Source organism: Oncorhynchus nerka, linkage group LG25 (assembly GCF_034236695.1).
Source record: "Oncorhynchus nerka isolate Pitt River linkage group LG25, Oner_Uvic_2.0, whole genome shotgun sequence".
Classification (NCBI taxonomy): domain Eukaryota; kingdom Metazoa; phylum Chordata; class Actinopteri; order Salmoniformes; family Salmonidae; genus Oncorhynchus; species Oncorhynchus nerka.
The window spans coordinates 12,980,820-12,997,087 of record NC_088420.1 but is presented as its reverse complement, the minus strand read 5'-3'; the positions used below and the strand labels follow the sequence as shown (position 1 = coordinate 12,997,087).

At 48.0% G+C, this 16,268-nt stretch overlaps 1 protein-coding gene across 8 annotated transcripts in view; it reads right to left on the bottom strand.

Moving 5' to 3' along the window:
* Positions 1 to 16,268, bottom strand: part of LOC115116419 (dynamin-like 120 kDa protein, mitochondrial) — an 86,868-nt gene that overhangs the window by 51,594 nt on the left and 19,006 nt on the right. For 5 of the 8 annotated variants that reach the window (XR_010461069.1, XM_065009566.1, XM_065009568.1 and 2 more), the window contains 16 exons: positions 14,844 to 14,897; positions 14,486 to 14,596; positions 14,017 to 14,103; positions 13,636 to 13,749; positions 12,765 to 12,845; positions 12,542 to 12,616; positions 11,713 to 11,784; positions 11,507 to 11,606; positions 11,180 to 11,310; positions 10,814 to 10,886; positions 9,673 to 9,745; positions 8,678 to 8,793; positions 2,392 to 2,456; positions 2,117 to 2,193; positions 1,055 to 1,220; positions 512 to 664 (listed from right to left, as the gene is read on the bottom strand). Coding sequence is in view for 7 of the 8 variants with exons in the window: in XM_065009566.1 (XP_064865638.1) it covers positions 512 to 664; positions 1,055 to 1,220; positions 2,117 to 2,193; positions 2,392 to 2,456; positions 8,678 to 8,793; positions 9,673 to 9,745; positions 10,814 to 10,886; positions 11,180 to 11,310; positions 11,507 to 11,606; positions 11,713 to 11,784; positions 12,542 to 12,616; positions 12,765 to 12,845; positions 13,636 to 13,749; positions 14,017 to 14,103; positions 14,486 to 14,596; positions 14,844 to 14,897 (1,548 nt within the window). In the remaining variant the exon portion in view is untranslated. The remainder of the gene's footprint in view (positions 1 to 511; positions 665 to 1,054; positions 1,221 to 2,116; positions 2,194 to 2,391; positions 2,457 to 8,677; positions 8,794 to 9,672; positions 9,746 to 10,813; positions 10,887 to 11,179; positions 11,311 to 11,506; positions 11,607 to 11,712; positions 11,785 to 12,541; positions 12,617 to 12,764; positions 12,846 to 13,635; positions 13,750 to 14,016; positions 14,104 to 14,485; positions 14,597 to 14,843; positions 14,898 to 16,268) is intronic. The other 3 variants (XM_065009567.1, XM_065009570.1, XM_065009572.1) reach the window with 1 other exon arrangement.

Sequence of the window (16,268 nt, the reverse complement as noted above, 5' to 3'; positions counted from 1 at the left end):
CCAACTCCATATTAATGCCCATGAATTTGGAATGAGATGTTTGACAAGTAGGTGTCCACAACACTTTAGGTCATGTAGTGTACATCCATCCATCATTTTTGTATTTATACATTTTGGGATGGAAAAACACTTTCAGTGTTAACTTAAACTACTGAAAATCTGGCATATATTTTTGTTATAATATAATCTTTGAGAACTACTAACAAGCTAGACATTTAGGGAGAATCAAAAATGTGAAAAACAATGAATTTAGCATGACTGATTGTTATTATGTTTGAGCAACACCACATTGGCCATGGCAAAATGCATAAAACTGCCAAAATGTATGTCAGCTCTATGGAGAAATGTGTAGAATTGCAGGAAATGGTCTTAAATTGTACTATTTCTCTACACAGATGGGAGCCTCTAAAATGTTCTCGGAAAATTCACTCCACCCATTGCCACGCCCACCACCTAAGCTCCTTTTTGATCCAGAAGAAACCCTGGTGTGTGTGTGTGTAAGTAAGTGTACCAGGCTGTCCATGGCTGTCTCGTTCCACTTGTGCCTCTTGATACTCTCGTCCTTCACCGCCTCCTTCAGCTTGTCAAAAATGTCATCCTGGTCCTTCCCTTTGTACTCTGCCATGAAGCGGGCAAACTCCTCCTGCAGCGTCTCCCAGGCAACCTGGAGGACAGAGGGCCAGGTATCAACACGACACCATGGCCTGCTACAGACAGCACTACAACACCCATACACCACTCCTGTCAGTCCAACCAGAACACGTACATTTGACTGGCACAGTAAATCCAATCTTCAATGATCTAAATTATCTCTCGACTTAGACCTGACACCAACATCTCCTTATGACATGCATCTCCACCGTTAGCAAGAAGAGATTTAAAGAGCTATTGAGGCAGCAGCAGCGAAACTCTACCTCTAATGCTTTGTGAGGCAGCAGCAGAACTCTACCTCTAATGCTTTGTGAGGCAGCAGCAGAACTCTACCTCTAATGCTTTGTGAGGCAGCAGCAGAACTCTACCTCTAATGCTTTGTGAGGCAGCAGCAGAACTCTACCTCTAATGCTTTGTGAGGCAGCTGCTTGTCCGTCCACTGTTTGAGCTTGATGTCCACGGTGGTGTTGAAGGTACCAGAGTTCATGGTCTGGGCTGCAGGCAGGTAGATGTTCTCGATGACGTGGATGGACACACGCTCCCACAGCTTCTTCTCTAGGATGGCCTCCCTACAGGGTTAAGATAGGAAAACAAGTGCTTCTTGGTTGGACAGCAGTTTTGAAGACGACGCTGTGTGAGTGCACGTTAAGTCTAAAGTAGTCACCTGTGTGGTTCAGCGGTTAGTGCCGCAAACACTGGTGCACACAGCCTACACCAGAGTCAGCATGGGCTTGAATCCAACCCAGTGCACTTCTGACTCGCAATCTAGAACCTCAGCTGTCTTCACGGTTCCATCTCAATAAATAAATATAAACTCACAAATACAAAAAAATATTTGTAAAAAGTCTCAATTTGCTTCCTTGGGTTATGTCCTCTCCAGATTTACAGCTGATCTGAACAGACATAATAGCTGAAAGCAATAGGGCAGAAAGCGGTAGTGATGTCCTTTGACTTTGCCAGATCTGTCATGTCAGGTTTTATGAAGGGAATGAAAATGACCCTTTTAGTAAATGAAATAAACGCTCACTATTCAGACTGCACTTTACTGTAGATTCCCAATGGTTGCACCCCAAATGGTGACCTACTCCTTATATGGGGGGCCATTTAGGCCGCATAGCCATGAAAGCCCAGCAGCTTGTTAACTTAAGCAAGGCTCTTTATCTGAACAGGGCTCTGTGACAAAGCCCAGCTCAATCCCCATGGGCTTCTGTAAAGACTAATTTATCATAAACCCACGCACACCCATTCATAGCTTCTACAACATAGCTGGCAGACAGGCATTTCAGAATTAGTTTAACGGCCTTTGAATATGAAGCATTCAACACTCCGTTGATGTTGGCCATGTAAAAATTATAACATGTTTTTTTTATTTTTTATCGATACATAATAATCAATAATAATGATGTACATAAGCTGCAGGTGACCAAACTTCCTTTAAAGGGGAAACATCAGGTCAAATACTAACCAGTGTTTCGGTGTCACTTGACTCAAGCTAATGACTTCGTCCAAGATTTCGTTCTTGGCTTTTTCGAAGAGTTCATTCTGGGAGGAAAAGACAAACAGAAGTGATTATTGGGCGGAATCTGGCACTCCAATCTGGCACTCCAATCTGGCACGCCAATCTGGCACGCCAATCTGGAACGCCAATCTGGAACTCCAATCTGGAACTCCAATCTGGCCGCTCCAAAAATCTCAGAATCAGTAGACGAGTGAAGGAAAATATTGTTGACTTGAACATACCCTGTCCAGCTCTCTCAGACGGGGGTAGTTGTTCTTCCACTCTGTCTCCAGGTTGAAGCGGGACGCTGAGAAAGGAGAGGACAGGCAGTCAGTGGACCAGACCTGGGGGGGGGGGGGGGGGGTTTCTCTCATAGTGAGTCTGTTTATAAGTCTAAATTCATCTGTACTCTATTTAACAAACAAACCAGATATTAAATTAGATGTATAAATTAGAGACATTATAACTGATATAAGGTATATAAAAAGTGAGAGAGGATCAATACTATGTATTTTGTCTCAATTGCTAAAGATCCAAGCCAGGGGTGAGAGTCAAGCAGCCCCAGATAGTAGCATGGGTGAGCTAGCTGGTTATACGGTCTCATTGTTCGAATGTCTCATCTGTTTGGTGTTATGAATTAACCAGTAGATAACATGCAGTTTGTATAGGGACAGCTTCACTGCTACCTGCTATGATGATGAGAGTTCAAAAGGAGAAATAAAACCTATTTTGGCACGCACGCCAGGGCAGTAGGGGTGGCTGAGATCCCTCGCTAGAGAACACACTCCTAATCAAAAACTAAATCCAAGCCTACACCCCCCCTCTCCCATCATCCCTACACATTCCCCTCTCCCCCACATTTCCCATCATCCCTCACCTCTCCCAACACCCCCCCCCCCTCCCACACATTTTCCACCATCCCTCACCTCTCCCTACACCCCACATCATCCCTCACCTCTCCCAACACAGACCCCCTCTCCCATGATCCCTACACATTCCCCTCTCCCCACATTTCCCATCATCCCTCACCTCTCCCCATCATCCCTCACCTCTCCCAACACCCCCCCTCTCCACACATTTCCCATCATCCCTCACCTCTCCCAAACCCCCCTCTCCCATACATTTCCCATCATCCCTCACCTCTCCCTACACCCCCTCTCCCCATCATCCCTCACCTCTCCCAACACACCCCCTCTCCACACATTTCCCATCATCCCTCACCTCTCCCTACACCCCCTCTCCCCATCATCCCTCACCTCTCCCAACACCCCCCTCCCCATCATCCCTTACCTCTCCCACACATTTCCCATCATCCTTCACTTCTCCCTACACACCTCCCCTCTCCCACACATTTCCCATCATCCCTCACTTCTCCCTATACACCCTCTCTCCCCCACCATCCCTCCTCTCCCTACACAAAAGAGATGGTGGTAATTGTTGGGGTGGGTGGGTTATTGGACCAGGATGTCCGGCACCAGGCTCGGTGCCTGTGAGAGGTTTTGACGTGCAGCAGATCAATACACCACACAATGGGAAGGAGATCCATGGGGACACACCACAGCCACAGGGCCATACATCTAGTCCCTGATGTTACTGTTAGAGAGGACCACCGGCTGCCGTGGATAACGGCCACTAGGAAGCAGCGCAGAGACAAGGGGAGAAGTGTGGCACCCTGCGAGAACAGGCGAGAACAGGAAGGGGAAGAGGGGATCGAGTAGTCGGTGGTGGTGGTGGTCAGTCCTGGCTATAAGAGGACGTAGATGACTAGATGACCTAGCATGAAGGAAAGGAGAGGAGGTTGATGACCTAGCATGAAAGAAAGGAGAGGAGGTTGATGACCTAGCATGAAGGAAAGGAGGTTGATGACCTAGCATGAAGGAAAGGAGGTTGATGACCTAGCATGAAGGAAAGGAGGTTGATGACCTAGCATGAAGGAAAGGAGAGGAGGTTGATGACCTAGCATGAAGGAAAGGAGAGGAGGTTGATGACCTAGCCTTTCAGTCATGCTAGGTCATCAAGTCAAAGTTTATTGATCGCGTACACAGTTTAGCAGATATTATAGCGGGTGCAGTGAAATGCTTATGTTACTAGCTCCTAAAAATTTAGTAAAATGTCAAACAAGAACGCAAATAATTTTTTAAAATAACAAATAAATATTGAACAAATCCAATTAACCTAAATAGCACTAGCAGCCATCAAAACGCTACACATATATACACTGGGTGAATTTCCACTCAATATACTAAGAATGATATGTACAGCAGAATGTATATTAGAGTAAGCTACAGTATGTCAATATTTCTTTACATTTTTACCTTTATTTAACTAGTTAAGAACAAATTCTTATTTTACATTGATGGCCTACCCCGGCCAAACCATCCCCTAACCCGGACGGCGCTGGGCCAATTGTGCTCTGATCTATGTGACTCCCGATCACGGCCGGTTGTGATACAGCCCAGGATCGAACCAGGGTCTGTAGTGACGCCTCTAGCACTGAGATGCAGTGCCTTAGACCGCAGCGTCACTCGGGAGCGCGAATCCAGTGTATAGCAGCTAAGAACTTTCAACCTCAGCTGATATTCTTCACCAGTCTGGTTCTAGACCTGAACATAGCACCGTTTCAGCAGCTACGCTTGTCTTTTAAATAGCTTAGATCACAGGAATCACTCTTGCTTCTTTTATACTGTCCACCATCCTCTACTCATTTAAAGAGTGTCTGAAATGGGCCATGACCAGGCATCTTTGTAAGTGGTTTGGGAACTAGACAGAACACAAATGTGTGCTTTCTGATGGTGCCAATGTAGCCGATGTGAAATGGCTAGCTAGTTAGCGGTGGTGCGTGCTAGTGGCGTTTCAATCGGTGACGTCACCTGCTCTGAGACCTTGAAGTAGTGGTTCCCCTTGCTCTGCTTCGAGGGTGACTGTTGACGTGTGCAGAGCGTCCCTGGTTCACGCCCAGGTCGGGGCGAGGGGACGGCCGTAAAGTCTGTACTGTTACACCAAGTCACCTCGGTATTAATAAAAGGTATCCTGCAGGATCTGTCCTCTTTATTATTTATATAAATAGTATTGGTCTTTCTGCAAAAAGCTGTAACATTCACATGTATGCAGATGATACTTATCTACGTTAGAGCCCCTTACTGCTGACGAGGCCATGTTAGAGCCCCTTACTGCCGCTGACCGGGCCATGTTAGAGCCCCTTACTGCCGCTGACCGGGCCATGTTAGAGCCCCTTACTGCCGCTGACCGGGCCATGTTAGAGCCCCTTACTGCTGGCCGGGCCACGTTAGAGCCCTTACTGCCGCTGACCGGGCCACGTTAGAGCCCCTTACTGCCGCTGACCGGGCCACGTTAGAGCCCCTTACTGCCGCTGACCGGGCCATGTTAGAACCCCTTACTGCCGCTGACCGGGACATGTTAGAGCCCCTTACTGCCGCTGACCGGGACATGTTAGAGCCCCTTACTGCCGCTGACCGGGACATGTTAGAACCCCTTACTGCCGCTGACCGGGCCATGTTAGAGCCCCTTACTGCCGCTGACCGGGCCATGTTAGAGCCCCTTACTGCCGCTGACCGGGCCATGTTAGAGCCCCTTACTGCCGCTGACCGGGCCATGTTAGAGCCCTTTACTGCCGCTGACCGGGACATGTTAGAGCCCCTTACTGCCGCTGACCGGGCCATGTTAGAGCCCCTTACTGTCGCTGACCGGGCCATGTTAGAGCCCCTTACTGCCGCTGACCGGGCCATGTTAGAGCCCCTTACTGCCGCTGACCGGGCCATGTTAGAGCCCCTTACTGCTGGCCGGGCCAAGTTAGAGCCCCTTGCCTCTGACCGGGGTATGTTAGAGCCCCTTACTGCCGCTGACCGGGCCATGTTAGAGCCCCTTACTGCCGCTGACCGGGCCATGTTAGAGCCCCTTACTGCCGCTGACCGGGCCATGTTAGAGCCCCTTACTGCCGCTGACCGGGCCATGTTAGAGCCCTTACTGCCGCTGACCGGGCCATGTTAGAGCCCCTTACTGCCGCTGACCGGGCCATGTTAGAGCCCCTTACTGCCGCTGACCGGGCCATGTTAGAGCCCATTACTGCCGCTGACCGGGCCATGTTAGAGCCCCTTACTGCCGCTGACCGGGCCATGTTAGAGCCCCTTACTGCCGCTGCCGCTGACCGGGCCATGTTAGAGCCCCTTACTGCCGCTGACCGGGCCATGTTAGAGCCCCTTACTGCCGCTGACCGGGCCATGTTAGAGCCCCTTACTGCCACTGACCGGGCCATGTTAGAGCCCCTTACTGCCGCTGACCGGGCCATGTTAGAGCCCCTTACTGCTGCTGACCGGGCCATGTTAGAGCCCCTTACTGCTGGCCGGGCCAAGTTAGAGCCCCTTGCCTCTGACCGGGGTATGTTAGAGCCCCTTACTGCCGCTGACCGGGCCATGTTAGAGCCCCTTACTGCTGGCCGGGCCACGTTAGAGCCCTTACTGCCGCTGACCGGGCCATGTTAGAGCCCCTACTGCCGCTGACCGGGACACGTTAGAGCCCCTTGCTGCCGCTGACGGGGCCACGTTAGAGCCCCTTACTGCTGCTGACGAGGTCTTGTTAGAGCCCCTTACTGCTGCTGACGAGGCCATGTTAGAACCCCTTACTGCTGCTGACGAGGCCATGTTAGAGCCCCTTACTGCTGCTGACGAGGCCATGTTAGAGCCCCTTACTGCTGCTGACGAGGCCTTGTTAGAGCCCCTTACTGCTGCTGACGAGGCCATGTTAGAACCCCTTACTGCTGCTGACGAGGCCATGTTAGAGCCCCTTACTGCTGCTGACGAGGCCATGTTAGAGCCCCTTACTGCTGCTGACGAGGCCATGTTAGAGCCCCTTACTGCTGCTGACGAGGCCATGTTAGAGCCCCTTACTGCTGCTGACGAGGCCATGTTAGAGCCCCTTACTGCTGCTGACGAGGCCATGTTAGAGCCCCTTACTGCTGCTGACGAGGCCATGTTAGAGCCCCTTACTGCTGCTGACGAGGCCATGTTAGAGCCCCTTACTGCTGCTGACGAGGCCATGTTAGAGCCCCTTACTGCTGCTGACGAGGCCATGTTAGAGCCCCTTACTGCTGCTGACGAGGCCATGTTAGAGCCCCTTACTGCTGCTGCTGACGAGGCCATGTTAGAGCCCCTTACTGCTGCTGACGAGGCCATGTTAGAGCCCCTTACTGCTGCTGACGAGGCCATGTTAGAGCCCCTTACTGCTGCTGACGAGGCCATGTTAGAGCCCCTTACTGCTGCTGACGAGGCCATGTTAGAGCCCCTTACTGCTGCTGACGAGGCCATGTTAGAGCCCCTTACTGCTGCTGACGAGGCCATGTTAGAGCCCCTTACTGCTGCTGACGAGGCCATGTTAGAGCCCCTTACTGCTGCTGACGAGGCCATGTTAGAGCCCTTACTGCTGCTGACGAGGCCATGTTAGAGCCCCTTACTGCTGCTGACGAGGCCATGTTAGAGCCCCTTACTGCTGCTGACGAGGCCATGTTAGAGCCCCTTACTGCTGCTGACGAGGCCATGTTAGAGCCCCTTACTGCTGCTGACGAGGCCATGTTAGAGCCCCTTACTGCTGCTGACGAGGCCATGTTAGAGCCCCTTACTGCTGCTGACGAGGCCATGTTAAAGCCCCAACCTGATTTTGTTGCTGTGTAGAAAGCCGTTGATTTAAAATGGGTGCTTAATGCGGGAAAAATGAAATGTATCTTTTCTAATTCTCTTAGAAATATTTCAGATGGTTTACATATTTATGCATTCGATGGTTCTCTCATCGAGCAGGTTCCCACCTATAAATATCTGTGATTTGGATTGACAAAAATTATTATTATTATTTTTTTAAACATACAGATGAACTTGTTAAGATTTAAAGTAGGTCTCTTAAAGAGAAATAGTTCCTGACTCTCCACAAACAGCAGGAAACAGGATGTACAGGCAACCTTCCTGCCAGCTCTTCATTGTGGTGACAACATTTATCAAAATGCAGCAGCCACTTCTCTAAGACCCTTGGATGCAGTGTCTCATGGGGCGGCAGGGTAGCCTAGTGGTTAGAGCGTTGGACTAGTAACCGGAAGGTTGCAAGGTATAAATCTGTCCTTCTGCCCCTGAACAAGGCAGTGCACCCACTGTTCCTAGGCCGTCATTGAAAATAAGAATTTGTTCTTAACTGACTTGCCTAGTTAAATAAAGGTCAAATAAAATAAATTATCAGGCCTCTCTTTATCAGAAGTGGCAGGTTTAATATTGATCACAAAAGGTTGCCTGGACCTCTAAATTCCTGTAGATCACTTAATTTCTCCCTTTTTGTTCACAACGCTCTGCTGCACAAGCTTCCATCATATCACACGTGTCCCTGTTAATAAAGTAGAGAAGTATGATGCACCAACGGGCTCACAGGGTTGGTCAACTCGATGTCCCTTGTGTCTCTACGTCGGTTAAATCAATAAGCCTTTGGGGATCACGCATCAGAGGACTATATTGGGGCCCTCACCCGCCTGGTTACCTTTGAAGGCGTCGGCCTGCTGCTCCACTGACTCCCTGACCATCTTCCAGAAGCAGTCAGAAACGGCCAGACTCAGGTTCTTAGTAGTCACCTGGTGGGCCTTCAGCATGCCGTCTCTGGGGTGGACAGAAGGACACCGGTCAGGTTAACGTGCTCCAGCGCAGTTCCATTTCTATTCAATTAGAAAAATTATATAATTGAAAACCATAGCCTTTCACCAAATGAATGAATTGACTGGCAATTCATTTTCTAAACCAAATCAGATGGAAATGTGGATGGTAGGGAGTGAGGACACCCACCTGAGTAGTCTAGTTGGCAGGGAGTGAGGACACCCACCTGAGTAGTCTAGATGGCAGGGAGTCAGGACACCCACCTGAGTAGTCTAGATGGCAGGGAGTCAGGACACCCACCTGAGTAGTCTAGATGGCAGGGAGTCAGGACACCCACCTGAGTAGTCTAGGTGGCAGGGAGTCAGGACACCCACCTGAGTAGTCTAGGTGGCAGGGAGTCAGGACACCCACCTCAGTAGTCTAGGTGGCAGGGAGTCAGGACACCCACCTCAGTAGTCTAGGTGGCAGGGAGTCAGGACACCCACCTGAGTAGTCTAGATGGCAGGGAGTCAGGACACCCACCTGAGTAGTCTAAATGGCAGGAGTCAGGACACCCCTGAGTAGTCTAGGTGAGTAGTCTAAATGGCAGGGAGTCAGGACACCCACCTGAGTCTAGATCTCAGGACCTGAGTAGTCTAGGTGGCAGGGAGTCAGGACACCTACCTGAGTAGTCTAGGTGGCAGGGAGTCAGGACACCTACCTGAGTAGTCTAGATGGCAGGGAGTCAGGACACCCACCTGAGTAGTCTAGATGGCAGGGAGTCAGGACACCCACCTGAGTAGTCTAGATGGCAGGGAGTCAGGACACCCACCTGAGTAGTCTAGATGGCAGGGAGTCAGGACACCTACCTGAGTAGTCTAGATGGCAGGGAGTCAGGACACCCACCTCAGTAGTCTAGAGTTCTGGAAGAAGTCCTCTTCGTAGTCTTTGATGGAGTCAATGCTTTCCCCGGCACTGCCTAAAGAAGAGGGGACAATGAATCACTGATGTGAGTCTAAGGCCTGACCACGGGACAAGTATGACTATAGAACTTTGGTTATTATTACCCCAGCATGTCCGTTATTCCAGAGAACCATTCACACAGGAAGAGGCTTTCCAAACTGGCCCCTGGAATTCCTTTTTTCATTATATATATATATATATATATATATTTTTTCTTATAATGGAAGCCTGGAGGTTTTTATTTTAGGCGTGAAGATATCTCAACAAGTCTAGACAATAATAAGCAACACTGACAACTCGTGCTTGGCTGCCACATGTGTAGGTGTCCCAGTAATATTTAAACTGTCTGTGCTAATGAAAATGCCCTCTGTTCTGCTATTTTGAGCCGCTGGACAGAGCACCTGTTTATAGATGAGGAAGTGAACTTTTTCAATTTCCAAAAAGTTTAGCTTAGAGGGGATTTTTTTTTTTTTAAACCGGGGATGCCCTGCGATCTACTGTCTATATTTACAGCCAGAGTTTCATTAAAATAGGCCTAGGGACGATTGCACATGGAATTAAACTCATGTGGCCATGTTCAACTTCCATTCATCGGCACAAAAAAAAGCCTCTAAACAAAAGTATTCACTGTGAAAGTAGATATATGTAGGTCATTCATATGAAATACTATATATGCACAGCACTTCTTGTTTTCTTGCTCAAACAGTGCAGCACCTGTTACGCACGTGACTCGTATTGTCAGAGGACTTGGCCAAAAAACTGTAGGTTATTCTGGCTGGAATTGTTACTCTCCTGCCTTTTTGTTAAAATGTTTGACATCGATACACAACACACACACATTCTCAACGCCAGCCATGCGTTCTCTCGTAGGCTACACACGTACCTCAAGTCTTCACTTTTCTAAGGAAGCAGAAAAACAACAGAACATGTTGAAGTGAACAGTCCTGTCTTTTTTACATGCGTTTAAGATCGTTCTGTTGTTTGTATGCTTCCTTAGAAACGTAATGATTTGACTTACATGTGTAGCCTAATTTGATTTAAATAAGATCTGATGGGTAGGACCTGAAAGGGGAATGCATCGTACCTTTCCCGGTCACCACAGCAAAGTAACCCAAGGCTTTCATAGGGAACAACTTTCCTTCAACAATCTGTTGAATCTGTAGGGAGAAAAACACATGAATAAAATCCCAGATGAGAAGGCTTTAGATTTCATTCAGTCTGTACCTCGTGACTGTTTGAGTGAACCATTCAGCTTTTACAACTAATGAAAGCCCCTTTGTGGCTACGGAGGGATATAATAGTTCTCAGACCATTTTAACTTGTCAAATGTATATCGTCCATGCTCATTGGGATTACCTTGACCACGGTTGTCATTTGAGCTTCCCGTTGCAAAACGTCTTGAACGTGTGTGATGCATGTGTCGTGGCGGGTGTGCCAGTTTATATCTCACCCGGTTAGGGCTGGCCAGGTTCTTCTCTGCTAGGTCGACTTTGGTCAGGACAAAGATGGTCCTCTTCCCCTGCGGGTCCATCTGACTGACCAGGTCTGTGACGATGCTGCGCTCTGCATCCACTGACCCATCTGAGAACCAGAGAGATGAAGGGTGAGAAAACAGCAGGTCAGGTAGAGGAAAGGAGAAGAGACAAGAGGACACAGAAGCGGAGGAGAGGAGACCGAAGCGAACAGAGGATCAAAGTGGAGGCGAGGGAGTAAAGAGGGAGAGGAGCTCCAGGATATTCTGTTTGGTCAGAGGAAGGTGACTGCAGTGTTGACTCACCCTGGATACAGAGGATGATGGCGTTGGGGTTCTGCATGTAGTTCTTACTGATGCTGAAGATGGTCTCCTTGGTGTCTGCTGCCATGCCTGCAGTCACAGTCTGAGAGGAACACACACCATCACTGCTCCTACCACTGTACTGTCACTGTTTTCATACACGCGTGTGTGTGTGTTTCTGCATGTGCGTGAGTGAGTGAAATACTCACACTGATGACTCCTGGTAGGTCTACTAGCACCATCCTCTGGATGCCTGGTCCTTTGACACTCAGAGAGATCGTCTGTCACACAGGAGAAAGGAAAAACATTTAGCACTACAAACAGTCAGGGATCGACACAGAGCTGGTAGAACGCTGAGTACTAGTGAGCTTTCATTATATAGCTGGTAGACACCCAAATAGCACCCTATTCCCTAGTCTAGTGCACTACTTTTGACCACTCCTTTTGAACAGAGACCTACTATTATATCAAAAGTAGTACACTATATAGGGGGCTCCTGAGTGGCGCAGAGGTCTAAGGCACGGCATCTCAGTGCTAGAGGTGTCACTACAGACCCTGGTTCGAATCCAGGCTGTATCACAACCGGCCGTGATTGGGAGTCCCATAGGGCGGTGCACAATTGGCCCAGCGCCGTCCGGGTTTGGCCAGTGTAGGCCGTCGTTGTAAATAAGAACTTGTTCTAAACTGACTTGTCTAGTTAAATAAAGGTCACATAAATCAAATAGGCTACATGGTGCCATTAGGGATCTACAGGGTGCCATTAGGGATCTACAGGGTGCCATTAGGGATCTACAGGGTGCCATTAGGGATCTACAGGGTGCCATTAGGGATCTACAGGGTGCCAATAGGGATCTACAGGGTGCCATTAGGGATCTACAGGGTGCCATTAGGGATCTACAGGGTGCCATTAGGGATCTACAGGGTGCCATTAGGGACAGGATCTACAGGGTGCCATTAGGGACAGGATCTACAGGGTGCCATTAGGGACATTGGGGATGCAGACAGAAGATGTGGAGCAATAGGGAGTTCTGTCCTCACCTCAGGGCTGACTGTCTGTCCCTCCTTGACACTCTTCCTCATTCTCAGCTCAATCTCATGTCTCAGGGCAGCCAGCTGCAGGGAGGAGAGGATCAATGGTTCACGATATGAATGAACCAATCAACAAGTGAAGCGGTGTGAATGAACCCCAATGAAAACCCCGATGAAAGGCTGATTCCATGGTGGGATCTTCCCAACATCTTCTATGCTGGGTTAAACTTACGTCCTCCTCTTTTCCCAGGTCAAACTCTCGACTGCTGTCCTTGAACATGGCCACGTGGTGAGGTCCCTCGCTCAGCGTCACCTAGTAGAGGAGAGAAGCAGGTGGCAAAATGCAATACATTTGTTTTTTAAACATTCGAAGTCCCCAGTCCAAAAGCACAATGCCTCATTCAAACTGCCCATCCAGCCAGACCACACAGGCCTCATTCAAACTGTGGACTACAACGTCCCATATGAAACAGTGCAGACCAACAGAAGAAATCCACCAAGGCAGAGCCACAGTAGTAAGACAAGTCTGGACAAACATCAAAGCGGTCATCCCACCACTTAATAAGCTATATTCTTCAAGAATAATGGCTATATATCAAATCCAAAAATGGATGTGCCAAATCCCAGATTGCCCCTTTAAAATAAGAACATAAATTGGGTCGGCAGGTAGCCTAGCAGTTAAGAGCGTTGGGTCAGTAACTCGAAAGGTCACTGGTTCGAATCCCAGAGCCGACTAGGTGAAATATCTGTCTATGCCCTTGAGCAAGGCACTTCACCCTAAATGCTCATGTAAGTCGCTCTGGATAAGAGCCTCTGCTAAATGACTAAATTGTAAAATATATATATATATATCAACACTTCTGCGTCAAATGTATGTAGTTCTGTCCTTGAGCTGTTCTTGTCTATTAATGTTCTGTATTGTCATGTTTCATGTGGACCCCAGGAAGAGTAGCTGCTGATTTTGCAACAACTAATGGGGATCCTAATAAAATACCAAATGGTAAAACACTGGCTTCTATACATCTTTGATATCTTTACAGCTACAGCGGAGGAAGGTAGGTATCTTGAGGGGCTGAGGTAGTCTAGTAAATGAGTTCCTATACCTTGACAGGAGAGCGGGTCATCATTTCTCCAGAGCCCCGGGGGAAGATCCTAGCCTGGGCGATCATCTCCAACACACTGGTCTTCCCTGCACTCTGGTCTCCCACCACCACCACCTAGAGTAGAGGAGAGAGTAGAGAGTAGAGAGGAGAGAGAGGGAGGAGAGAGAGAGAGAGAGAGGACATATTAATGGGGTGGTAGAGGGGAGGGATTAGATGACATAGGTGTGATAGATATAGACCTACCATTTTACAACAATGCCTTTCCAACAGGAAACAATGTATTTCTGGCAGTATAGTATACAGTACACAAAGGGCTCACAATAACGTCTCCATAATTTGATGGCATTTCCAGAAAGCCATGAGCCACTTGTTGTTCCTTACCCTGGGTAGATGGTCCTGGGTGTTGTAGTTAGAGTCGAAGTCTGAGAGGATGTCCAGGACCTCAGAGTACATGTCAATTAGAGACTTCTGGAGAAGGAATACAGATGGAAGAACACTTAAGAGCAATGCCTGATGGGAGAATTAGTATTTTTACTGCAGAGCCTATAAAATAATGTTTCAAAACAAATTTCTTGATGAACTTTACTCACATGCACAACCCTGGTGTGTCTGTGTGTGTACGTGTGTCTGTGTGTGTACGTGTGTCTGTGTGTGTCTGTGTGTGTACGTGTGTCTGTACGTGTGTCTGTGTGTGTACGTGTGTCTGTACGTGTGTCTGTGTGTGTACGTGTGTCTGTACGTGTGTCTGTGTGTGTACGTGTGTCTGTACGTGTGTCTGTGTGTGTGTGTGTGTGTGTGTGTGTGTGTGTGTACGTGTGTGTGTGTACGTGTGTGTGTGTGCGTGACTCACACTCACCTTGACTTTCCTCTGTTGGATGCCCTTCTCATCTTTCTGCAGCACCACTTTCCTCAGGTCCTTGTTCTCCCTCTCTAGTCTCTCCAGCATGCGCTGGTACTTCACCTGAGGACAACAGAGAGACAGAAGACTTCATCTTTAACAACAAATTCTCTCTTTAATTCAGTCGATTTATCAAAGTAAAACGGATGTTTTCTAACCTGACTTTACAACGTCAATGTGGTATAATATAAGGAATCTACTGGAGGAAAGGGATGGACCATTCGGTCCCTTGACCAAATTAAACTGGATTTTTACTGTGTAAATGTGTTCCACTTGGACATGGAAGGATACGGACCATATTGTGCTGTACCTGAGTTCGGAGCAGTTCCTCTTGAAGCTGGTCCACCTTCTCCTTGTCTGAAGACTAGAGACACACAGATCAGTCACAGAGCGAGTAGGTTTATTAAACCTCGCTCTCACAAGTCTGGGACATTGTGATCCAGTCTAAACCCGCTGAGACAACTAGCATCATGACAGACAGCCAACGTGCACATGACAGAGATCAGCAGGCACCACATTGGAGGAAAGACAAGTCAAGGCAACAAAAGGGGGATAACTATAACTGATTCCATTCCAGGTTGTAGTCATTTGTTTGGTGTTAATCTGTATTACAGGTGAATCAGAGTGCAAAAAAATAATAATCACACAGGCACAAGTCAAATCCAACCCTGGAAAAGACAGCTGAATTATCGCAATCGTCAATCAAAGAGATCATTATGCAAGTTATTACTCCATGATGATTCACATGGCTTCGGCAGCCTCCAATAATGAACAGTTCCACACCTGCACTGCATTATTGAGAGAAAGAGATCACAAACCAGACAGAGGGAGACCGAGCACCAATGAGCGGATGGATAGGGACGGCAAGGAGGGACAGGAGATTCAAAACACACATACGGTACACACACATACAGTACACACACATACAGTACCAGTCAACAGCTTTAGAACACCTACTCATTCAAGGGTTCTACATTGTAAAATAATAGTGAAGACATCAAAACCATGAAATAACACAGAATCATGTAGTAACCAAAACAAGTGTTAAATCAAAATATATATTTCATATTCTGTATTCTTCAAAGTAGCCACCCTTTGCCTTGATGACAGCTTTGCACACTCTTGGAATTCTCTCAACCAGCTTCACCTGGAATGCTTTTCCAACAATCTTGAAGGAGTTCCCACATACTCGGAGCACTTTTTGGTTGCTTTTCCTTCACTTTGCGGTCCAACTCATCCCAAACCATCTCAATTGGGTTGAGATCAGGTGATTGTGGAGCAAGGTCATCTGATGCATCACTCCATCACTCTCCTTCTTGGTCAAATAGCCCTTACACAGCCTGGAGGTGTGTTTGGGTCATTGTCCTGTTGAAAAACCATTGATAGTCCAGCCATGCTGGTTAAGTGTGCCTTGTATTCTAATTAAATCACTGACAGTGTCACCAGCAATGCACCCCCACACCTCCTCCTCCATGCTTCACGGTGGGAACCACACATGCAGAGATCATCCATTCACCTATTCTGCATCTCACAAAGACATCGGTTTGAACCAAAAATCTCAAATATGGACTCATCAGACCAAAGGACAGATTTCCACAGGTCTAATGTCCATTGCTCGTGTTTCTTGGCCCAAGCAAGTCTCTTCTTCTTATTGGTGTCTTTCAGCAGTGTTTTTTTGCAGCAATTTGACCACGAAGGTCTGATTCACACAGTCTCCTCTGAACAGTTGATGTTG